The sequence below is a fragment of the Melozone crissalis genome, unplaced genomic scaffold (genome assembly GCF_028551555.1).
Source record: "Melozone crissalis strain CALT ecotype California unplaced genomic scaffold, PUWL_Pcris_2 ptg000017l_1, whole genome shotgun sequence".
NCBI lineage: Eukaryota > Metazoa > Chordata > Aves > Passeriformes > Passerellidae > Melozone > Melozone crissalis.
This window is the reverse complement of record NW_026535795.1, coordinates 11374413-11397840: the sequence shown is the minus strand read 5'-3', so window position 1 is coordinate 11397840 and position 23428 is coordinate 11374413. Positions and strand designations below refer to the sequence as shown.

The 23428-nt window shown below is 43.9% G+C and overlaps 1 protein-coding gene across 6 annotated transcripts in view; it reads left to right on the top strand.

Moving 5' to 3' along the window:
- Window positions 1–23428, top strand: part of PTPRT (protein tyrosine phosphatase receptor type T) — a 477440-nt gene that overhangs the window by 379355 nt on the left and 74657 nt on the right. For 5 of the 6 annotated variants that reach the window (XM_054274915.1, XM_054274912.1, XM_054274914.1 and 2 more), the window contains exon 13: window positions 8758–8794. In XM_054274915.1, coding sequence (XP_054130890.1) covers window positions 8758–8794 — 37 coding nt within the window. Of the gene's footprint in view, window positions 1–8757; window positions 8795–13592; window positions 13650–23428 lie in introns of all 6 variants that reach the window. The other variant, XM_054274916.1, reaches the window with a different exon arrangement.

Sequence of the window (23428 nt, the reverse complement as noted above, 5' to 3'; positions counted from 1 at the left end):
TTTTTTTTATCCTTCAATAAGCATGAATGTCAGAGTAGGGGCTATTGTGCTTTTAAGAGCCATAATTGCAGTATCTTGATAGTTCACAGTGCTTGTGATTTTGGAGGAGCTGTTAAGAATTTGGATTACCTTGGAGCTTGCACTTGGCCATATCCTAATGCAGCACTTGTGGTTGGGAGTTCCAGCCTGAAGAAATTAGGTTCTGCAGTGGGGACTTTCTGCATCTCTGTCCTACCCCTCTGCAATTCTGTATTTTTATATATTTTTACTCTGTGTTATTGGGTTTAAAATGCAGCCTGACCAGGGAATGTAGCCCACTCCATTCTCAGACTCCAATGACACACACAATGCCACAACACACCCCATCCCACCACAGGAAAACAGGAGGCCTCTCCTCCTTCTTCTCTTCCAGCTGAGGGTAATTTGTGACTTTTTACCTCTCCTGTTTCAGGCCAGACCCAGCCTCAGAGGATCACCTTCCTCCCCTCTGGCTCCCCAGCTGTGTTTCATTCATACATAACACAAGAGAATTTACCACTCTGGCCTCCTGAAGAGTCTTAGAGCATTAACAAGGCATCACAAATTTGGGTAGCAGAGTCTGCTATTATTAGCCTGTTTGCCAGTGCTTTCAGAAATTAAATTTTAACATAGATAAATTCTCTATGATATCACCCCTGAGAGAGAAAAATTACAAAAATCAGTCAAAGGTGAACAGTGCAGGCTTTAGTGGCTTTTACACCTGAAATGCAGCTGCACATTGCAGAGGACTGGGATGGTTTCACAGGCTGGCAGTGCCAACGAGTGTTCACAAAACATCGGAGTGCTTTACACCCTTCATTTATCACCATTTTCCTGCACAGCTTCAGCTGTGTGGCTGACAAGTACAAAATCTCTTCAACACTGTGCTGGTTTTCACCTTGGTTTCCTTTCTAGCCAACACAGTTTCCTTCCAGCACCGCTCAGTTAATTCAGTTTTGGATTTGCCTTTATAAAAGAAATTGTGAATATATGTATATGTCTCTCTGTTTCTAGTTAGTTCCCCCATGCGTGATAGTTAATTGCTAGTGAATGGATCCCCAGGGAAGAAGAAACTTTATTTGCTTAAGTACAATATAATATTCCATAAATGGGTAGTGAGGATGGAAGTGTAGGCTTCCCTTGGTGTTCTGGATTCAGGCATCACTGGTATTCCTGCTTTTCCTGCATCTCACCCTTCATTCCAGGTGTTAAGGACTCAAAAAAGGATGACTTTCTTTGGCTGTCCTAACAGGAGAGCTTTTTAAGCATAAGTTAATAAAATAGTCTTAATTCAACAATGCACAGTTCATGACAGGATGAGAAGTATCCAGCCAGACACAGTAAATTACTATTTGAGAAAGCAATTTCCTCCTGTGTTAATCATTTATATTTCTACAGGATATACTTTATATATCCTGAAAGTGTAAAGTGTGGGTAAAAGTGTAGAGGAAATGCCCAAGAGTGGAATGTGGATCTTCAGAGGTGTAGCTTCTGCTCTGATTCCTTCTGTTTCTTGGTAAAATCATTAAGCTCCACATTTCAAACATTAGGGTCAATTTGCATCTGTGAATAGCAGGTTTTTGTTCCATTCCTAGAATTATTTGCAGGTACTATTTGTATTGTAAAGTTCTGAGTTTTCATTTGTCTGTAACCTGAGCAGCTTTGACCAGTCTTGGAAAATCCTTCAAATAATTACGGCTGCAAAATGGCATTTCCATCCCTGGAAGTGTCCAAGGCCAGGTTGGATGGGATTTGGAGCAATCTGGGATAGTAGAAGGTGTCCCTACTATGGCAGGGCATTGGAACTGGATGGTCTTTAAGGTCACTTCCAACCCAAACCATTCCATGATTTTTGTTAAAGCACATCTGCAAAAAACCTGCAACAATAACGACTTAGCAGGGTTAAAGTAGAGCCTTATGTTCCCTTACACGTGAAAAAACTTAACAGAACATTGCCACTCATTTTTTAATTAGGATATTCCATAGTTTCATTAATCACTGACAGTTGTGGAATGATGAAATTTCTTTCCACACCTGGAAGCTGCAATGAGAAGCCTTCATGCAGTGAACCAGAACATCTTCCTTTGGAAACAGAGGGCTCTGGGGAGAACCTGATTTCATGAAACAGCCTGGATTTGGTCAAAAAGCTTGATGAGGAGGAGGTTAGGAGTGTTGTAGGAGTTGTGCATTGTTTGAGCTCCTCTGTACATGGAGGGCTGTGCTCATTCGGTGTTCCCGTCTGCTCTGCAGCCATTAACTCTGATTGTTACACTGAAAGGAACATAATTAACAGCTGGATGCAAAACAAGTGTGGCAAATTGCTGCAGAGGCAGATCACCAACTCTTGTGCCTTCTCTTGTGCACTGCTGTGGTTGTCTCAGAGTGTGAATGGAAAAGCTGGGGCTGGCTGGATCCATCTCCTGGGCACTTTGGTCACCGTGGTGCTGCCTCCAGGCTGGAGTCTGAGCAGAACATGGTGAGACTGGGTTCTTTTCAGATTTGTAACACAAAGCACTTCCAAATCATGTGAATTTCTCTCCCAGACACTGCTGAGACCCAGATGCTGAGCTGAAATGTGGCAGAGTTTGAAGTGAGAGAGGGGAGAAGGAGGAAGGGCACACAGAAACTGCAGGCTTGGTGGCTGTGGGAGTGAGGAGCACCATTGTTACTGCTTAGGTATACAAGGAGTCAGCACAAGAGGTGGCACAGAAGCACAGGGCACATTTGGCTTGGCTGTGCTCTGGCAGGATCTCCAGACAGTGTCACAGCCATCCAGGTAGGGATGTGGTGTTTGCTGCTTGTCCTGGTGCCACCTGCTACAGATGGCTGCCTGACAGAGCATGAAGGTTTGCTTGTCTGGAAACCCTCCCTGAGCTCAGCCCCTTTCTAACTCCAACTCTGCCAGTGTTTTTCCCTCTGGAAGGTGAGGCTGTGATGGTGTTCACAGGGGTTGTTGGATGAGGGAAGAGACGAGAATGTTGACTTCATGTTTCAGAAGGCTGATTTATTATTTTATGATATATATTACATTAAAACTACACTAAAAGAATAGAAGAAAAGGTTTCACCAGAAGGCTGGCTAAGAATAGAAAGCAAAGAATGATAAAGCTTCTGTCTTGGACAGAGAGTCTGAGCCAGCTGACTGTGATTGGCCATTAATTACAAACAAACCAATATGAGACAATCGCAGATCTACCTGTTGTATTCCACAGCAGCAGATAATCATTGTTTACATTTTGTTCCTGAGGCCTCTTAGCTTCTCAGGAAGAAAAATCCTAAGGAAAGGATTTTTCATAAAAGATGTTTGCAACATGAGGCCAAGTTGACAACCCTGTGTTACTCCTTATCCTTACACTGGCTCAATAATCAAACTGATGCTGCAGGTTTGGTTGTCCCCAGGTCTTTTTCTGGTTGCTGATCCAGCACCACACTCCAATGGGGAGAATTTTTGGCTCCTATGTGAAACCTGCCTGAATTTTTGAGCAGCTCAGAAACCAGAGCTCCTTAAAACAAATCCTTTCTGGAGCTGCATTTTACCTCATTGAGTTAAAATGAAATTTTTAACAGCACAGTTTGCAATCAATAACTCTTGGCCATTTTTCCTTGCAATGGGAGATGAGCAGGAGCCTGTGTAACACAGCTGGGAGTGATGGGGGGATGCTGCCAGCTGCTCTGCCAGCCTGGTGGTCCAACAAGTGACTGATGTCTTTAACCCAGAATTGTGAAAAGTAGCACTGCAGGAATCAATGAGAATATTATTTTTTTGAGGGAATGATAGACTCTACTGAGATTCCTATTGATTTTTTGCCTCTCTAATGACTTGTACTACATGCACAATCGGGCAGCTCATTATTATCAGGGGAGTTGAGGCTGGATTTCTTGATGCTGACAGGTCTGCTCACAGCACACAGCATTATTCCTCTGGGACATTTGGGAGGTATGGATAGAGCTGCCAGCAGAGAGATGCCATTCATCCCTCTGGAGATGACCATGAAAAAAACAGGGAGGCTGAGCTCAGCACGAGCTGTGCTCTGAAAGATGAAATGGCACCAGGGCTGCCTGCATCACTTCTGTGAGCTACTAACCAGCTCTGTGTTGAGGAGGATTTTGGGTATACAGTTTATCCACTTACATTCTCTCCTTCTTAATCTCATCCATAAAGCAGCTATGGGAACTTTTCACTCTTTGTACACCTCTGTTTCCACATCTGGTTGACCAGAGGATGTGGACCTGAGTGTTTTCTGCATAATAAATAAAATCCTCCTCCAGCCTACGTAATTTTTGAGAGATTGAGAGGAGTGGGTATCCAATCATCAACATAATTGACATAACTTCCTATTGTAAATAATAAAAGCCCTAACCACTTTGTTAAACCTCCCTTCTCCAAATGACACAGATACTAAAAATAAAAGCTGATAATTGGAATAGCAACAATAGTCTTTGGAAGGAAATAGCAATTTCCTGAAGCTGGCAATAAAAATTATAGGGGAGTCCATTGACCCTGCACAGACATATTTTAAGACTGCAAACCACTGGATGCAATGGCATAGAAAATAAACACATAATTTAGATTGGGCAAAATTTGTTGAGGACCAAATAAATAACTCCTTAAGGCTGGGCAAACCCATGGTTTCATCCCTGTGTGAAGCAGGTTGCCAAAAAATTCCATGTTCAGCTCTGGGATGTGGGGAACTAAAGGTGGAACTGAGGCAGAGGAGAGAGTGGTGATTTCTTGTGTGGTCCATGCACCATCAGCAGACAAAATTTCCCAGTTTGAGGTGCCTAAAAATCTCTGCCTGTTGTAGGGCAGCCCCCATGGCACACCTGGGGACAGCAGGTCCTGCTGGGGCTGGCAGGGGGCTCTTGAGGCAAGGCAAGCTCTGTTTGACTGCTGCAAAGTCATAATCGTAGTAAAGGAAAGGGAAAAACGGTGGGTGTGAAAACAGATGGATGAAAAAGCTTTGCTGCTTTCATTGTTGTTGGTAGTCTGTAAACAGCAAGCTGTCAGTTTCAAAGAAAGGGGGGGAAAGAAAGATCATGTGGCTTTTTAGGTTGTGAAGATGCAGCTGTCACATAAACATATGTCCTGCTGCCCTTGTAGCCCTTTTCTGCACAAAATTGTTCCCATCCAAACACTGAAGAGACAGAGGCAGAACTCATTTTGTTATCGTGCATTTCACTTGAGTGAGATGCGCATTTAGGAACCTCAGTAATTAGCAGACAGCAGCAGCTCCTTTGCTTCTAAAACGAAAGAATAAAGTTATGTTAAAAGAATGTTTTAAACAGCCCTGGAAATGCAGGGGGAGGCTAAAGCAGGCTCATGGTGTGCAGGTTCCAGGCTGTGGGCACAGAGGGCTCACAGAGGGTCCCTGGTTGTGCTGATGGAAGGTGCAGGAACAGGCTGCAGCACCCTGACACACACTGCTCATATGTGCCCCTGCTGTGTGGACTGAAAAATACAGCCAGGCTTCAGCCTTGAGTGAGGACACTCCATACTCTTCTTTTATTCATTGGTAAATAAGTTCCAGAAAGCAAATTTCCATCAGTACGTTGAGGTAGGAGGTGGATGGGCTCATTTTGCAGGGAGCTTTAAGGGTGTGGAGCATGTTGGAAAGTGAGGGTTGGGTCAGGAGCTGCAGGATGTGGCCATGGAGTGTTTTCCTGTTCCAGGATCTCAGTTTAAATGTGCCTACATTTTTCCATTACTGTTTGGCTGTAAAATATCTGCCTTAACCTGGCAGTGATACAGAGCTGAAGCAGTGCTGGCATCTTAATTTAATTTATTCCTGTGAGTTCAGCCATAGCATGAAACAGATATGCAGAATATGTTGGCTCTCTGGGTATCATTAAGATTGTTGTAGATATATAAGGCCTTGTAAAACTTCTGTGATATCATAAAATGGGAAGTAAGTATTGCAGCATTTGAAAGAATGTTCAGAAACACCACAGAGACTGAATTTTGGGGAAATATTTTTTTTTTCTAAAACTTCTACTATTATCACTTTATTTAATTATTTTTCTTGCCATTGCTTTAGGTAAGCTGGATGGATCATTGATAATTACGAACATTGTTTATTCCTGCTTTGCTGGTGGCTAAAGAGAAGCACCTTGCAGTGATAGGACAAGAAGCAGTGTGCACAAATTGAAAGATGGGGAATGTAACTTAGGGGAAAAATATAAAAATAAAAGCATTGCCCCTGCCTGTGGCACTTTAAGGTGCATTCCAGCCCATTAACATTTTATGATCTTTACTGTGTACAGGAAAGAGCCTTGAAGCAAAAGTAATATTTTTCAGAAAACAAACATGATTGTGCGAAACTGGGTTTTGTGTTTTTTTGGGAGGATGATTGGGTTAGTTGGGGGTTTTTTTAGTTGTTTTGGGTTTGGTTTTTTTTTTGGTGGGGGGGGAATGTATTTATTTATTTTGTTCCTTCTTAAAAAGATTCATGCAAACTTACAATTATCAGCATCAACCAAAGAAAAATAGAGTAAGGTGAAAGGGATCTCATTTTTATGAGACACCAAAGAGGTGAGCAATGGAGAGCAATGGAATAATCAGCCTTAATCCAGAATATGGACTAAATTCAAGTCTTTACACTTTAGCACCCCTGGGAGCTGGTGTCTGTGCACGTCCTTTTATGCTTTCCTCCCCAGAAGATGCAGTTTGAAATGAAGTTCTGAAGTTCTTGTTCCTGTAGCTGTTGCTTTTGGCAGTGCCAGTTCTCCTAAGGGCTGTGGCTGTGCTCAGTGCAGCCATCAGTGGGTGCAGATGCAAACAGAGCAAATTCTGTATTCCCAATCACCCTGTGGGAGGGTCTCGAGCAGGAATACACTCATGTCCAAATGAGATCATTCTAGACTCTTCTTTTTCCAGCACTGACAAATTTCCCCTGCTTTCTGTTACATTCTGAAGCCAGCAGAAAGCAACAAATACACAAGAAAATGGGAGCAAGTGTCCACCTACTTGCGGACTGCAAAAATCCCGTCTCTTAATATTTTATTTTAATCTTCACTGCTGATTTTCCAGCTCACCTTGTTGTAGATCAGAAACTACATCAGGACCTGTCTGTCTTCTCGTTCCCAGCACTATGTGCAGAGTCAGCTCTGCAAACAAAGCTGTGTTTTCCTGCTCCATACATCCCAAGCAGCAGCAAAGACTTTGGATTTGCAGAATAACTGGGAATTCCAGCTCATTGGGATGAGGGGAGTGGGCAGCTCTGTGTGCAGCTGTGGTGACTTTGCAGTGCCAGTGTTGGTGAAGGTTGTGCAGGGGGGGATTTTGGGGGACAAAGGGGTGTAAGCAGAGATATCTGATTACAGAGACATCTCTGGTTACACTCCTTTGTGTAATCCCAGGGTTGCTGGGATGAATAGGGCTTCAGTCCCACTCTGGACTGGGAAATATTCATGGATTGTCCTCACGGAGCCAGGAATTCCTTAAGAGAGTTTGAAGGCAAGGTCAAGGGGAGGGTTTGTCCTTCTGGGTATCTCATTGTTCTTAAGCTGCACACAGTGTGCCTTATATCCAGATTGTGTGGCATCACAGGAAGGGATCAGAGGGAATTGCTCCTGTGATTCCCAGCATTTCCCAGCATGGATCCTGCAATCCCTTCCTATGTGCAACAAAAGCACAAGGAGAAAGGCACAGTGTGTGTCTGCTCCAGCCAAGGAGGATTTGTCACAGATGGAGCAATTTTCTCCAAGAGCAAATTCAGATTTGCACCAGGTTTGTCCAGTTGTTTGAGGATGGAAGGAGGTGCTCAGCAGTGCTTGCTTTGCTGGGCTGTTGTTTCCAGGGCACAGACAGCATCCATATTAATGGAGCATTGTCAGCACAGTAATTTATGCTGGATTCATTACACCTGAGACGTGTAGAGGCATAAAGTGCTCTGCAAGCCTTGCAGCAGATTAGTGCCTGACAGAGGCAGCTCTTTAGCAGGCAGCACATTCCCATTTGGATGGCAATCACAGGCTGGACAGCAGCAGCCCCTGCCAGGAAGGGCTGAGCAATGAGGAGCTGGGGGCTCCACAGAGGTTGTGCTTGCAGCAGAGGTGGCCTGAGAAAGCCGCAGAGTCTGAGCTGTTTGTGAAGCCAAACCCAACATTTGGATCCAAATCCCTTTTCTGCAGCTCTGCAGGCTCCAGGGTGGATTGAACACAAAGCATTGGGTTTTGTCCCAGCTCTGCAATGAGGAGCTGCAGTGGTGAGGGTTGTTAGAACAGCTCGTTTGGCAGAGGCAGCAGCACAGAATGTTGGTCTGCTCCACATCCATCAGAGAGCTGAAATATTCAAATGACTTCTTCGGTGTCTGTTTGCCATGTGTTTAAATAAATACCCAATTTGCAAAATTTGCAGTAATGGTGCATGAAAATGAGATGTACAGTAGCGTGCACTTTTGACCCAAGACTTGTCAGTCTATTACAGAGCAGGTCATTTAACTGGGAAATTCTATTAGCTCATCAGGCACTTGTGTGGGACCCATCACTCTCACACGTGGAGCGTGGAGAAACGTGCTGTCACTCCCAAATTTTCAACACTTCAGAGAACCAACTGCAAGCAAGTCCAGTAGTGTGGAGTGTTTTATGCAACTGTTGATGGTATTTTCAAAGATGAAGTGCAAGAAAAGATATATATGTATTTTTAGTAGCTTTTTAAAGGAATGTGTGTTTACTGTAGATGGGCAAATTACACGCTGTGATGTTTTCCTATATATTTTTCTTGTGTTTTTTTATTTTTCAGGAAACAAAAATCAACTGTGTCCGGCTGGCAACAAAAGGTATGTGGGTCTCTCTCTTTCCTGCAAACCACAATACCAGAAATGTAAAAACTACAGTGGTGGCACAACTTGATTACAGTTCCTAGCCAAGAACCAGCCTCTTTATTTCCTCTTTTATTTTATTTTTTTTAAAAAGAAAGATTGCCAAGGCAGAACAACAATTTCTAGGACCACTCCACTATATTTGTGGCCTCTGTTATTTTTTTAATGCAGGGTATAATTCTCTGTGGTTCCTCCTTCCCCTCATTCTGTTGACAGCTTTTCTGTCCTGAGGACTGTTCTTGCTGTTGGCAGAACATCACTGAAAAAGTGACATTAACTTCCCATTCAATTTGTTCTCTCCACAACTGTACAAAGTAGATAAGAGGAGATCTCGTGTAAGCCTAACCTTGTACACAGCGGGGCACAATTCTTACATCATGCCATTTTCATGGTATAATTGAGCAAACATTCCTGATTTCCATTGTGGTGAGCTCAGAACAGAGCGAGCTGACAGGTCACACAGAGCAAACCCAAAACAGCCCCAGGTTGGTTCACAAGGTGCAGCTCCTGAGGGACCAACAGTGACAATGCCTGAGCTCCTTCTCAGAGTTTACTGCTGCTTTTAACAACTCTTCTAAAGATTTCAAAATCACCCCAGGGGCTACTTTTCTATAAAAGATGTCAGACACCAGCTTATTTGTAGCACAGAGTGGCTGGAAAAAGATTTCCCCACCACAAGTTGTAGTGTGCCAAGGAGCTGTGGGGAAATGCTGGGCTGCTGCTGGTGCCTCTCCATTCCCAAACTTTGCCAGCTTGTGCTCTTGCTGCTGTGCTGAAATGTCAAATACCTGCATGGCAGCCTGTGGAGGCTTTGAGAGTTCACCAAAATTGGCAGGAGCCCAGAAATCCTTTGAGGCACCATCCCATTTTTTCCATTCTTTTCCATCTGTTTTGACTGGTGGCAGAAGTTAATGACCTCCGGGTCCTTTCTCCTGATCCCTTCTGCATCTGCACTTGCAGAGGAGTTGGGAGGACTCAAAGAAACACTGTTAGCCACTGGAGAGCATTTTCCATCTCCCTGTGTGGACATCCCCAGGCTGTCCCAGCCAGGCACTGGCGTGGCAGTGACTGGAAAAGATGTCAGACACCAATTGATTTGCAGCACAGAGTAGCTGTAAAAGATTTCCCCACCATAAGTTGTAGTGTGCCAAGGAGCTGTGGGGAAATGCTGGGCTGCTGCTGGTGCCTCTCCATTCCCAAACTTTGCCAGCTTGTGCTCTTGCTGCTGTGCTGAAATGACAAATACCTGCACGGCTGCCTGTGGAGAGCTCATCAAAATTGGCAGGAGCCCAGAGATCCTTTGAGGCACCATCCCATTTTTTCCATTTTTTTCCATCTGTTTTGACTGGTGGCAGAAGTTAATGACCTCCGGGTCCTTTCTCCTGATCCCTTCTGCATCTGCACTTGCAGAGGAGTTGGGAGGGCTCAAAGAAACCCCATTAGGCACTGGGTCTCCCTGTGGAGCCACTGGAGCTCCCACCTGTGCAGGTGTTTTCCCTGCTCAGGCTCTGTCGTGCACACTGGTGGGGCTGTAAGCAGTTGTGTCACCACTGAAAGCTGAGGAGGAGGAGCCATTTCTCCCATTTCTCCTTCTCATCTGTGGCTCTGGTTCTCCCCGTTCCCTCTTGTTCCTTTCCTGTTTAAAAGCTCCTTGTAAAATCTTTATTTAATTCATTCTCTGGGTTACAAACATTCTGTGTGTCTCAGTCTGTGTGTCTCCTCCCTCTCAGTTCTCTCAGCTGGTAGCAACGTGACCATTTCAAATACCTGATTTTGGCTTTCTGGTGGTAGAAAGAGCAAGAGCAGCACTGGGTGAAATGAATCCCCACAAGCTTTTCCAATAGCACAGTCTCTTCATGAGATCAGAGATACTGGATTAATTAATTTTTGGAAACCAGTTGTTCCTTCCATTTCAGTTGTTCATTTTTCTGGAGCTGGTGGAAGAATGTTGTCATGCTAGCAGGAAAGATATTTGCTCTGTGAATATTCAAAACAAAATAACTTACACAGCTTGAAAAATCCCATTCTGACACAACCTTTTGTTTGCACTCTGTGATTTGGGTACCTCAGCAAAGTGTCCTGTAAGTGTTTGACCTTCAGTTGACTTTTGCAAACTGAGATAATTTCATTAACCCTGTTAGGTCACCAGGAAAAGTCACTAAGCCACTCAGTCAATGACCCCCCTCCTTCTGTTGCTTCTGAATGTCATCTCTTTTTAGAAAAAAATCTCTTGCTAGGATTAATTTAATAAGAGACATTAAAGAAATGGGTAGAGCCCGAGGATGTCTAGAGCCACTGCTTTTTGGTGATCTTATTCTTTAGGTTTTTTCCTTTATTGACTTGAATGGAAAAGGACAAGAAATGATGGTAGTTCTAGTGTTTATTCTCGCTGTCTCAATTCATATCACTTTTGATTTATATCACTTTTGCTTCATATCACTTTTGATTTATAGGTAGGTATCTTATTCCTCCATGTGCAGTGCAGAAATCTCTGTGGAAATTCTCTTCCTCTTTTCCCTGGGTCTGAATTGCAGTGCTGTAATTCCCAGTGCCTGGCCCCCAGCACGGAGCTGGGATGCCCCAGCTGTGCCTGGTTTGAGGCAGGTTCAGCTCTCCAAAGGAGCAGGGCTGGGTGCAGCTCACAGGCAAGGCAGCACCAGGAGCTGGGGTGATGGTAATGTCACAGGAGCTGCCACAGCTACAGCTGAGCAAGGTGGTTCTGTGAGCTTTCCCACAGTTTCAGGTTTCCATACATCCTGAGGCTGCATTCCCACCATACATTAATTCCTTATGGATAAAGGGACCAGCCCCTGGAGAGGGCAATGCGCAGAGACGCTCACAAAACTGTGATTACACCATGTCCTGATAGCTGGAATGTTCTAGATAACCTCCTGTGTCTGTGCTGTCTTCTGTCTGCTCGTTATATTGATTATACTTGATGGCATTGCTCTGTATTCCCCTTCATTTGCACTGATGTTTTTCTGAGGATAGAATGAGCAAACCTGCAGTCTGCCTTGAACAGAATCATCAGAGCTGCCAGACACCACTGTGGTGTCTTTGATAGAAATCAGGAAAAAACCCCCTATTTTGGAGTCAGGCTCGATCTCAGCATTAAAAACTCTGCTTGAGTTGGTACCAGAGGAGAAAAAAAAATTGATTTGATGCAAGTAAATAAATACATACTACTGGTGCCAGACTAAATGTTCATTTTGGAATAGAGGCCTAATTTTCCCATTCCTAGACATTTGTCACTCCATTAGCAGCAGTGAAAGGAGTTCTGATTTACACCAGTGACAGCAAGATTAGGATCCGGGCGTGTTTAAGCAAGGCAAGAATTCTCTTGAAGCGCTGGATTAACAGGGGCACTGAACGTGAGTGTGGGAGTAATTAGGCAGCGAAATGTGTTAGGCATGTGTTGCTGGGGGATTGTAACACATCCTGGGTGTTGCTGCGAGGCACCTGCTCAGAGCGGAGGCTCTTTAATCACTCGAGAGACGCTCGGGGCTGCTGCACCGCCTCTGCTCCAGCTGGCTGCAGGGACAGGGCTCCCTGTGTCCCACTGCCCCAGCACCAGGAAAACCAAAGCAGACCGACTTTAACAGTGGTTTAATCCACTAAAAAAAAATAAAAATGGAGCTTTCCCAGTTTTTTCCCCTCCTCTTTAGCCAGAAACAGGCTGCTCAGATGAGCCCTTTGCAATCCAGCCCAGCTCTGTGCAGGAGCTGCTTCCCAGCTCTCTGGTGGTGTTTTCGCTTCATGGTTCTCTGTGTGCTGCCCCTCCTTTGATGAACTTGATCCTTGTGGTGGCAAGAAAAAGCTCTCAAATCCTTTTGTATTGGGTTGTTAAACGCTGAGATGAGGGGGTGGCATCATCATTTCAGAGCAGCAGCTCCTCCAAAGCAGAGCCGGTGGGTTCCCAGCTGGGCCAGCACATCTCCTGAGCTCATTTCCCCCCATCCAGTGCCTCCACGTGAGGCTGGTGCTGCCTTGGGGAGGGCCAGAGGCAGGGAATCACCACCAGCCCTTGCTGGGTGACCTGGGATGATCCATCAGAAAGCTCCCTGCGTTTGTCCACTCTGTGTAGCCATCCCACACTTTGCCAGCATGTTAAACATTATGAACCTTTTGTATCTACGTTTGTTCTTTTTTTTCAGATTTGTTGGTCTCAGATCTCTTGCCACTTCCCTCCTCACATGGGCTATTCTCTTTCTTTTTTTTTTAATTACTGGACTAATGTTATCTTTCACAGCATTAGGCACTTGGATGCATCTCATTAACATAAAACAGTCTTTAAAAATGTTTATAATTAAACTTCAATTTACCAGCTCTCTGCCATACAATTTTCATTCAGATGGGTTATTTATAGGTTTTGCCATTTGGTTTCCTTGACAGCATTTGTTTTAATATGTCCCATTCTTTCTGAATTAACTGACTTGTTCTCCCTGTCTTAAAGCAACATATTTATATCGACACTTTATTAGAGAAAATTGCAACCTCTTACCAAGAGAGAGCGATTACCTCTTGTATTCCTAAAGTGCATTAAATTAATTTCACAGTGTAATTGAAACCAAGGCAGAGGGCTCATTAATGGTTTCCTTATCTCCCCATACTCATTTCTCCTTTCCTTAAAATGTGAGTTCTTGCAAATGAAAGAATGGAACTATAATAACCATTATGAGGTATATTTTTATTTTTTTCCCTTTTTTTTTTTTTTGTCTCGTGCATGCTGCCTGGGAACCATTTTGCTTGTTCTTAGCAGTGATAGGTAGACACCAGGTGACCACGCCAAACCCGCCCAGCCTCTTGAGCACAGGTGATTATCAGTTCAGAAAAAGGAAAACTGGTCAAGCTTCCAGAGGTCTGAGCAGCTTCATGACTTCTTGTTTAATGCTTATTTTGCATGAGAAATTACTTTTACAATTGCTCCAACTACTGCATGAAGGAGGGCAGTGCTTTCATGGCACTGCTTCAGTGGAGATCTGTCTGTGCTGAGGGTCAGCTGAGGGCTCAACACCTCTCAAATATTCACAGCAGCTCCTGAGTGTGATGGAAGAGCCCCATGGGTCCCCTGAGTGTGCATGGAGCTGAGCTTGCATTTCCAATTCAAGGAGCTGAGCCATTTTCTGGGGCTGATTGTTGTGCATATTCATAGACAGCTGAGTCCTGCTGTCGGAGAAATGGTGGAAAGAAAAGGAAAACTTGATTCTGCAAACTCTCTGTAGAGGAACTATAGAAACTGTAGTTTCTATAGAAACTTCTGCTGGAGCCAGAGATGCTGCAGAATTTATCCTCAGCAGCACCAAGTCACTCACAGTGGGGAGGTTCAGAACCTCTCAAGGGTTTTGCAGTTTCCATCAGAAGGAACTTGGAGGCCTGTGTGCCATAAAGTTGCCCCAGCATATGTAACACTGGGACCAGGATCATCATTAACTCAGAAAATTTAAATATGGAGGGGAGAGCCCATCAGCTTGTGGAATTAGGTTCTTTTACTCAGCTTGATGTGCACAGAATGAGTGGCCGGGATGTGGCAGCATTACATGAGATAAATGGGAAAGGAGGGTTGATTTTTCAGTTTTTAGATGGATTTAATTTCTCTAGGAGTACTCCTCTCCCAGTGCTGCATGGCTGTTCCTGCCTCTATGACTTCCTCACCCAACAATTATTTCAACTGCACATCAGCTGTGAGGATACAGGAGCAAGAAAGGTGCTGGGATTACTGGGAAGTTCAAATGCATTGGAAATGAAGGTTCTGATTTTTGGTAGCACATCAGCATGGGAAGAAGGAAACATCCTGGGAGAATGTTGAAATCTCAATAAAAAACCTGGGTCTGAAATGTGACCAGGGAAATCTTGGGCTGGTGGAGAATTCTGCAAAAAAATCAGTGGAAAATGAGGAAGGAGAAAGTTCCTGCTGTTCCCACACAGTTCTGCTGCACATGAAAACTGTTGATTTAATAACTCCTGCTCCCTCAAATCCATTGAAGAGGCTTCTTTTGTTTCCTGGAATACATTCTGGTTCTGTAGACAGATAATGTATTTTTTAAACAGATCTAATCCCACTTCAAATCTGTTTGTTGCTGCATTTTGTCTTCTAATACACTGGAATATTATTCCTTTGACAGGTTTATTCTGTTTGGTGCTATTTATTTCAGAGGAGTTTATCACATTTTTTAAGTTGAATGCCTGAAAATGGTTGGTTGGGTTTTTTTCCCCCTGAACAAATTTCTGCTTTCTAAAAGTTATTTTTTAGCACGAGTTTTGTGCATTGCAATCCCTCTAGGGGCTTCCTTATCCCAGGGCACAGCTTTGAGTTAGTGCAGAGTGGGATGAGGCCAGGAGTGAACTGAATTTGGTATTTCCAGCCTCATGTCCAGGGGTCATTATCTACTCCAAGCTCTGCTGCATTGCCAAACCCTAATCCTGGGCTCCCCAATTAAAACAGGCAGCTGGAGGTAAGAGGAGATGAGGCACAGTGTTTAAGATGAAATCTGGGATAGTTTAGCCACAGGAGACTGAAAACATCACCTTTGTAATTCAGAGCATCCACTGCAAGGACACAAGTAGCTTCAGGATGGAAAGGTCTTTGGAGAAATGAAAATAAAATGTATTATAGTGGTGTGAGCCAAGCCCTCCAGGAACCAAAGCAGGCAAGGATTTACCTGGAACAGTGTGGAGGTTCTTGTCCCTTTCAGGTCCCACCTAGTGAGAAAGGATGCTCCTGGCTGAACCAGTGGACATTCACCTTCGTTTGCAGATAAATTGGTAGCCAGGTAAAGGAGTGGAAATTAAAGAAAAGTCAGTAGTGGGACATCAAAGCCACATGTGAAGGTCAAATTAAGAAAATGTTTCCTTTGGTTTTGTTTTACTTATTTTGAATGCAGGAAGCATTGGGTGATTCCTTGCTTATGAAATTTAGGGGCTTGTTTTTCATCTCCTCTGCTTGGAAATTTGCAGGAAGAGCTCTTTGGATTCCCTTGGAGCCTCCTCTGCACAGGGGCTGAGGAGGGGGCAGGCAGGAGGGGACTCTCATGTTTTAGAGGACAGTGGGGTTTCATGTTCCTGACCTTCCCACCCTCACACCCACTCATTTGGGTGACCAGGATTTTGTCTCCATTTCCTGATACAGATCCTTTCTAAGGTGTGTCAGCCACTGGGCAGGTACTGCAGATCACTTAAAATTATTCTCCTAAATAGGTTATTATTGTCAGTGAGAGGAATGACAGATTTGCCTTTACAAACAGGCTGTGGGTCTGCTGGTAGATAAAACCAGCACTGAGAGATAAACAAAACAATGGGAAAGGTTCCACTGATTGATGAATGGAAAAAACAAAGATTTGCCTTTACAAACAAACTGTAGGTTTGCTGATAAATGAAATGGGATATTGAAAGATGAAAGAAAGAGTGGGGAAAACCCCTAAATTCCATAAGAATTAAAAATTAAAAGGGAGAGTTGTACATTAGAGGGAAATCTTCAGTATCAGGCATTCTGGGAAGTCTGAACCTCTCAAGTACCTCAGCCAATGGGGAAAGAGAGAAGGGAAATGTGGCTGGGAAATTGGGATAAAAAGGAGGCTGAGTCCTCCAAAAATTGGAGAGACCCCAGGGGAATGCCCCATGGCATCTCTCTTTTTTCAGATAAAATAAAAGCACTCCTCTGTCTCCTTTTTGGACATAAACCTCTGATGTTTGTGGATTAATTTTCCTGACATCATTGTCCTTTAGCAGCACTTCCAAAGGCATGGCACACCCAGGAATGTTACAAATACATGATGCCTGTTTCCTTAAATAGGTTTTTTTGACAAGCCAGCATTAAGAAACAGGGTTGATATTACCAAGCTTCTGAGCTTCTTCCAGGAGCTGGACACTAAAAACTACGTGGTTGCATTAGGATATGTGATAAAATTACAAGGTAGGTGTGAGACTATTTCGTAGTGTTATTGTAGAGGAAAAGGGAAACCTTCATTCCAGTCTTGCCTGAAAGTGCTGCTTCAGCCTGGCAGAGCACAGGAAGCGTCCTGGTGTTCATGCAGCACACGTAGAGTGTGTGTGCACAGACTGCTGGCACTGCCCTGCTGATCCCTTTAGCTGGAACAGAGATTCCTCCTCTCCTGCTGCTCCCTCGGCTCGGGGTGAGCCTCTCAGGGCAGCTTTTTGTGGGTCACCCTGGTACCTGAGGCACCTTCATCCCCTTGGGCTCAAAGGTGACTTTATTTCAGTGCTCACACTGGTTTTGCAGCTTCTGCAGCTGCTGTGGGTGTGGATTTTTCGTGATAATCATGATGACCGCAGGGTAACTATTCAGAGGGGGCTGACTGGGGGAAAAGTCAGTAATTGTGGTGAATCTCTTGATATACCCATAACATTGTCAGGCACTGAGAAGTTTTTGTCTCTTATCAGTCAAAAGGTTGATCTCGCTGTGTCTGACTTCACAAAAATTGTCACATCTCTAAATTTGAACTTGTCATATTGGTAATTGTCCTTGTTTTCCATTTCTGTAATTTTTGAGCTAGTTTTTAAATACAGTTCTGCAAAAGTGACGAGTTAAAACAGACACGTGCTCTCACCCTCTGAACCATCACATCACTTTTTGGCACCACAGCAGATCTCTTTAGCTGAGCTCCTCTTTCAGGGAAGTGTTATAAACTTTGTTATTCTTGGGGACCATAAATCTGCTTCTAGCACAAATTAAGGGCTGCTCTTTTAAAAAGAGAGTAGGAAGAAAGAATAGCCTTTGTGCTGGATTTGCCTGGAATCTCCAGAATCAATTATTCACTTTGAGCTATTTTTTAATTCTCTTTCAGCTTAGCAACGCTGATCTTGGTGTCTCACTGTGTGTTTACCCTCATCCTCCTACAGATTCCACCTGTAAGCCTGAAAATCCCTCATACAAATTCTGCTCTGTCTTTCTCTCCAGGACTGCTTTGTTTTGCTGCTCTCTCTGCTCAGAATACGGTTGAAAGCTTTTGGCTCTCATCATTCTGCTGCCAATTCCTTTTGAGCTTTGTTAAAGAAATGAGAGTGTCTCATTACAGGCTTAAGCCTGTGCTGTTTGCAGTCTTCAACAACTTGAGGTGGAAAATTGGTGTGGTGATGTTGTGTGTGGTGATCCTCTTCATGATATTTATTTTTTAATGAATTACAACAAAGAAACAAAGAGGAATCTGGCTTTTAGATGTGATGAGCTGTTCCACTCTGTTGGCTCATGGTACATGGAGGCACCAGCATCATGCACAGATTGTTTTTAGTGCTGATAAAGTGCTGGAGGGTGTGGTCAGACGACACTCTGGGCTGGTTTCCACATCAGGATATAAAAAAGTGCCTTTCCACCTTTATCTCAGTGTTATGATTCCTGGAGGTACCTGTCTGCCCTTGTGTTTGCACTCCAGACTGTGTTTTACAGGCATAGATATTATCAGGAGCTGAAAACATGAGGGAAAGCATACCTGCATGCAGAGCTGCTTTAATAATTTGTAGGCCACTCACATAGAAAGCGCCATAAAAAAAAAAAAAAATAAAGGAAATCGTGTTTACAAGTGATTTGAGAATAGCTGTCTTTTGAATACAAGCCTCTAGGTCTATTAGGAGATTTTACATTCAGCCCACTGCCTGGCCATTATGTGCTGCAAAGAAATTACTCTGATTGTGCAGATCATTTCAACACATAATGACTGGGAGCCCAATATTTTTCATTAATTTTTCTGGGTTAAATAATGCTCTGAAGTGATTTTTCTGATTGTTTTTTGTTCCAAGAGCAGATTTCTTTCTGAAGAAATTCTTTCTTTCTGTGTTCTTAGGTGCTGCAATTTTGAAACCAAACCTCATCATTGCCAGACTTGTCCCCTTACTGGGTTTTTCCTGTCTCCTGGAGGTGGCTGAACCTCCCATTTCTTGTGTTGCTTCTCTCATTTTGTCCCTCCCTCCTTCACACTTGCATTGCCCTTTCCTGGACACTGAATATTTGACCAAGCTGTCCTTAGAATAATTTTATTTGATTTTTTTTCTTCTCCTGTTAAGCCTTGGGATGCTTCTCTCTCCTCCAGAGTCTTGGCTACTGGTGATTGTGGTGCCCCTTCCACTGCAGGAATTTGTGCCTCACCAGCTGGAAACCTCCCATAAATACCTGACTTTTCCTCCTGTTTATGGCTCTCTTGAATTCCTTTTCCTGGCAGTGTCATTTTTTTTTTAAATGCAATATTGTAATTGCTGCCTGAAGTAAAGAATGTTTCAAATTGCAGTTTGTGAAATAGGTTTTATGGAAGAAACTTGTATTATCAGCCCTGCTTAGTTACATGCACTCAGTAATCACTCTTTCCTGGATGTTTTTCAGAGTGCCACCTCCACAGAGGAGGTTGCTTTATAATTTGCGGCTTATTTTCAAATAATATACCTGTGCAGAAATTGCTGGGAGAGAGATTGCCATGGTATCTTTCCCTTAGATGCCACTGCTGGTTTTGCCCCAGAGGGCTCTGCCCAGGCTGCCCAGGGAATGGGCACAGCTCTGAGGCTGCCAGAGCTCCAGGAGGGTTTGAGCAGCACCCCAGGGATGCCCAGGGTGGGGTTTTTGGGGTGTCTGTGCAGGGACAGGAGCTGGGTTGGGTGATCCTGGTGTGTCTCTTCCAGCTCAGCATATTCTGTGATTCTATAAATCAACAGCAGCATAGCCAGATTAGACCTTAATTAAAACCTTAATTAAACCATCAGTGTGTGATGATCCAGAAACCTGACTTCTCATGGGCTGATGAGCTGGACAGCTCTGGGAAATTGGCCATGTGCCCCTGCCCTGCTCCCTTTGCATCTCTGCAGCATCACCAGAACTGCATCTCCCATCAATGTGCTGCCTGTAGTGTCTTCTGGCTCACTGCAAGGTGCTGGGTCTGGGGATTTTGGAAGGGATTGAAGAGAGACAAAGTCAATTGGGTTGCTAGGGAAAGAATTAAAATAGCTCTGACTGACCAGTGGATGCTGGGTGAGTGTCAGTGCCTGTGGAAGTCAGAGTCAGGGCACTGCTCTGGCTCCTGGGATGAGAATTTTGTGCAGCATAGAAGGGAGCATTGTGACCCTGTTCACAGGGGTCTGAGGGTGAGGGAAGAGATGAGGATCTGACTCCATGTTTCAGAAGGCTGATTTATTATTTTATGATATATATTATATTTCAACTATACTAAAAGAATAGAAAAAAGGATTTCATCAGAAGGCTGGCTAAGAATAGAAAAGAAGGAATGATAGCAAAGGTTTGTGGCTCAGCTCTCTGTCTGAGCCAGCTGACTGTGATTGGCCATTAATTAGAAACATCCAACATGGACCAATCACAGATGCACCTGTTGCATTCACAGCAGCAGATAACCATTGTTTACATTTTGTTCCTGAAGCCTCTCAGCTTCTCAGGAGGAAAAATCCTAAGGAAAGGATTTTCCAATAAAGATGTCTGTGACAGAGCATCTCTGAGAGCAGTAGCCTGGTGGAGCAGATCAGGCACAGACAGGGAATCAGGGGACCTGCAGTCTTCACTCCCCTGGCACTGCCTGCTATCATTTGCCTTTCTTATTAAGAACTCAAGCTTAGGGCAGAATGTTGTCCTTGTTTGTGTTAGTGCAGAGTAATGGGGTCCTGACCTCCATGGGGGCTTTGGGTGCCACTGAAATCACACACTAATAACAGTGGTGACCTGCTCTGTGCCTTACTGTTCCAGCATCCGGCTCCTGTTACAAGGAACAATTCATTCCAGGAGATGTGGTGGAAGTAACCACTAGAAAATACAGTTATAGTTGTTTTCATTCCTTTTTAATGCCAGCAATATATAAACATGGTTTTTCAGAAAGAAAAGGGTAGCCACTCAAGTACAGTAGTGCAGAGATTTGCAAGTGTGTTTAAAGATATTTGTAGGAAATGGCCATCTGAGCAGTTTTTATGGGCTGCTGTGCTCAGAGGATCTCAGATCCTGCATCTCTATAAGGGAGAGTGTCACAGACATCTTTTCATGAAAAATCCTTTCCTCAGGATTTTTCCTCCTGAGAGGATGAGAGGCCTCAGGAACAAAATGTAAACATTGATTTTCTGCTGCTGTGGAATGCAACAGGTGCATCTGTGATTGGTCTCATGTGGTTGTTTGTAATTAATGGCCAATCACAGTCAGCTGGCTCGGGCTCTCTGTCCGAGCCACAAACCTTTGTGATCATTCTTTTCTATTCTTAGCTTGGCTAGCCTTCTGATGAAACCTTTTCTTCTATTCTTTTAGTATAGTTTTAATATAATATATATAATAAAATAATAAATCAGCCTTCTGAAACATGGAGTCTCTTCCCTCATCCAAGAACCCCTGTGGACACCATCACAGGAGAGAAGCAAAAGTGAATTCCAAAACAGTGTTTCTGTCAGGAGCAGCAGAAGTCATGTCCTGAGATAAACAGCTCTCAGAGCTCCTCCTGCAAGGACAGGAATGTTCTCACCTACAGCTGGTGCTGGGGCAGGTGAGAAACCAGAGCAGCCAGAGAAGATTTAGAAATCTGCATGGAAAATCTGCCAGAACAGCAGGAAAACAATGGACTTTTGCAGTCCTGTTTCACTGCAAGGCTTGGAGAGTCCCAGAGCCAGGAATTTGCTGACACTGTCACATTCTCCATTCCTAGGCACTTTTAGCTGAGACAACTTACAAATGGTTGGGCTGGTAGCCTAAAGGAATTGCTGGCCTTTGCCAAGAGAGATAGAGGTGCCCAGAAGACTGGAGTGGATCAGTCACCACTATGTGGAGGTGTCAGGATGGATAATGAGCCTTTCTTCTCCTCCTGGAACTGCAGGAGCCTGCAGTGGGGTGGGAAATATCAGATAAAACCACTCTGACCACACATTGCCTGGAGTAACGAGCAGCAGCCTGGCAAAATCAAACCAATCTGGGAGATCAGAAGATGGAGTTGACAGCACAGTCTTATTTCTTCTAACACAGCTCACACTTCATGGGGGTATTCAGATGGTACAAAAATGAGGGGCGTCTGACTGTGCTGTTTATAGTAGAAAACCATTCTCCAACACCTATTATTTAGGGTCATAAGAGTAACTGCAGCTCAGCTGAAGGATAATTTGGAGTACTTCTGACTTTCACTTCAATGAATAGATTTTTAGCCATTTTCAGGCAGAAATTGTACCTTTCTCATTGCCTTTGTTGTGTGACAGTGTGGGGATTGCCTGTCTGATGGTGTAGAGCTCACCTCTTGCACACATTTACTGCAGGATTGTGGGAGAGCTTGTCAAATGAAGATGGAAATATGCAACTGATCCCTTATTTTATTTTCATTCTCAGGAGTCCCATTAATGCATTTCAGACCTGTGAGCACAGAAGTTATCAGTGAACTCTTAACTGAATGGGCAAATTGGTGAATGCAGCAGAATAGCAGAGTTGTCAGGGGCAAAAGCTGAAAATGATACGTGTGATTCCAAGAGCCAGCCCTTTTTGCTTGGTAATTTTTGTGTTTTGCTCTGAGTAAACCAGATTAACAGTTTAGCTGTAGGAGAAGTTAAATCATGCTTTTATCACTGCATCATCTCTTAAAGCATGCGCAGTTTAACGTGTGGCAAAGAGGCAAAACGCCGCCCCAGTGACAGTAACACTGCTGTCTCACCAACACATGGGCTTGACTGGATTTATCTCCCCCAGCAAGTCACTTTGAACAGAAGTGATTCAGATTTCCTGAAGATCAGCAGCACAGAGCTGCTAAAAGAGCAAAACATGATGATCTTCTGATGTCAGCCCCCTGTGTTCACCTTTGATTCCCTTTGCTATGTTTAAGCTGCATGGGAAGACCTGGCTGACTGCAGCAGCAAAGGTGACGCCCAAGATAAGAGTGGATCTCGTGTAACATGAATTCATTTAACTTGGTGAGCTGCAGTGGTGATATTTTTAGAAGTAGTTAAGTGTAACAGGAATATAATGAAGATAGGCTTATTTAGTCTTTAGAGTAGCCACGAGTCAAATCTTGTGGGGCTTTCTAAATCGAGCTCAGTGGTTTAAGCTATATCTGGAAATATTCTGTGCAGCAAGCAGTGAAGTCAGCATAGCCAAGGTCTGTAATGAGGACTAATGAGGTCTCAGCAATAGGGTAGAGGGCAGCTGTCTCCAAGGTGCTCAGTTAGAGCAGAAATGCTGTGCAAATAATGCACCTAAATATGGTTTATTTTCAGGTGTGTAGATTTCACTCATTAAAAAAAAACAAACCAACAAACCAAAACCCCCTAAAATTTCAAATAGAAATTATGCTCTCTGGTTTGGGCTGAAGAACTCATGCCTGGTATGTGGTATAAAGGGTGCTGAGGAACAGGAATTGGCTGTCCAGAGAAGCTGTGGCTGCCCCTGGATCCCTGGAAGTGTCCAGAGCCAGGCTGCATGGAGCTCCAAGGTTTATCCTGGTCTAGTGGAAGGCGTCCCTGCCCATGGCAGGAGGTTGGAATGAGAAGGGCTTTAAGGTCCCTTCCTACTCAAATCATTCCATGATTCTGTGTGGAGGGTGCTGCTCTATATGTTGGATTAATGCTTGTTACATGTGTATCTGTAATGGGATGTTTAAAAAAGCCAGGCCTCCAATACACTGAGAAAAACAAATG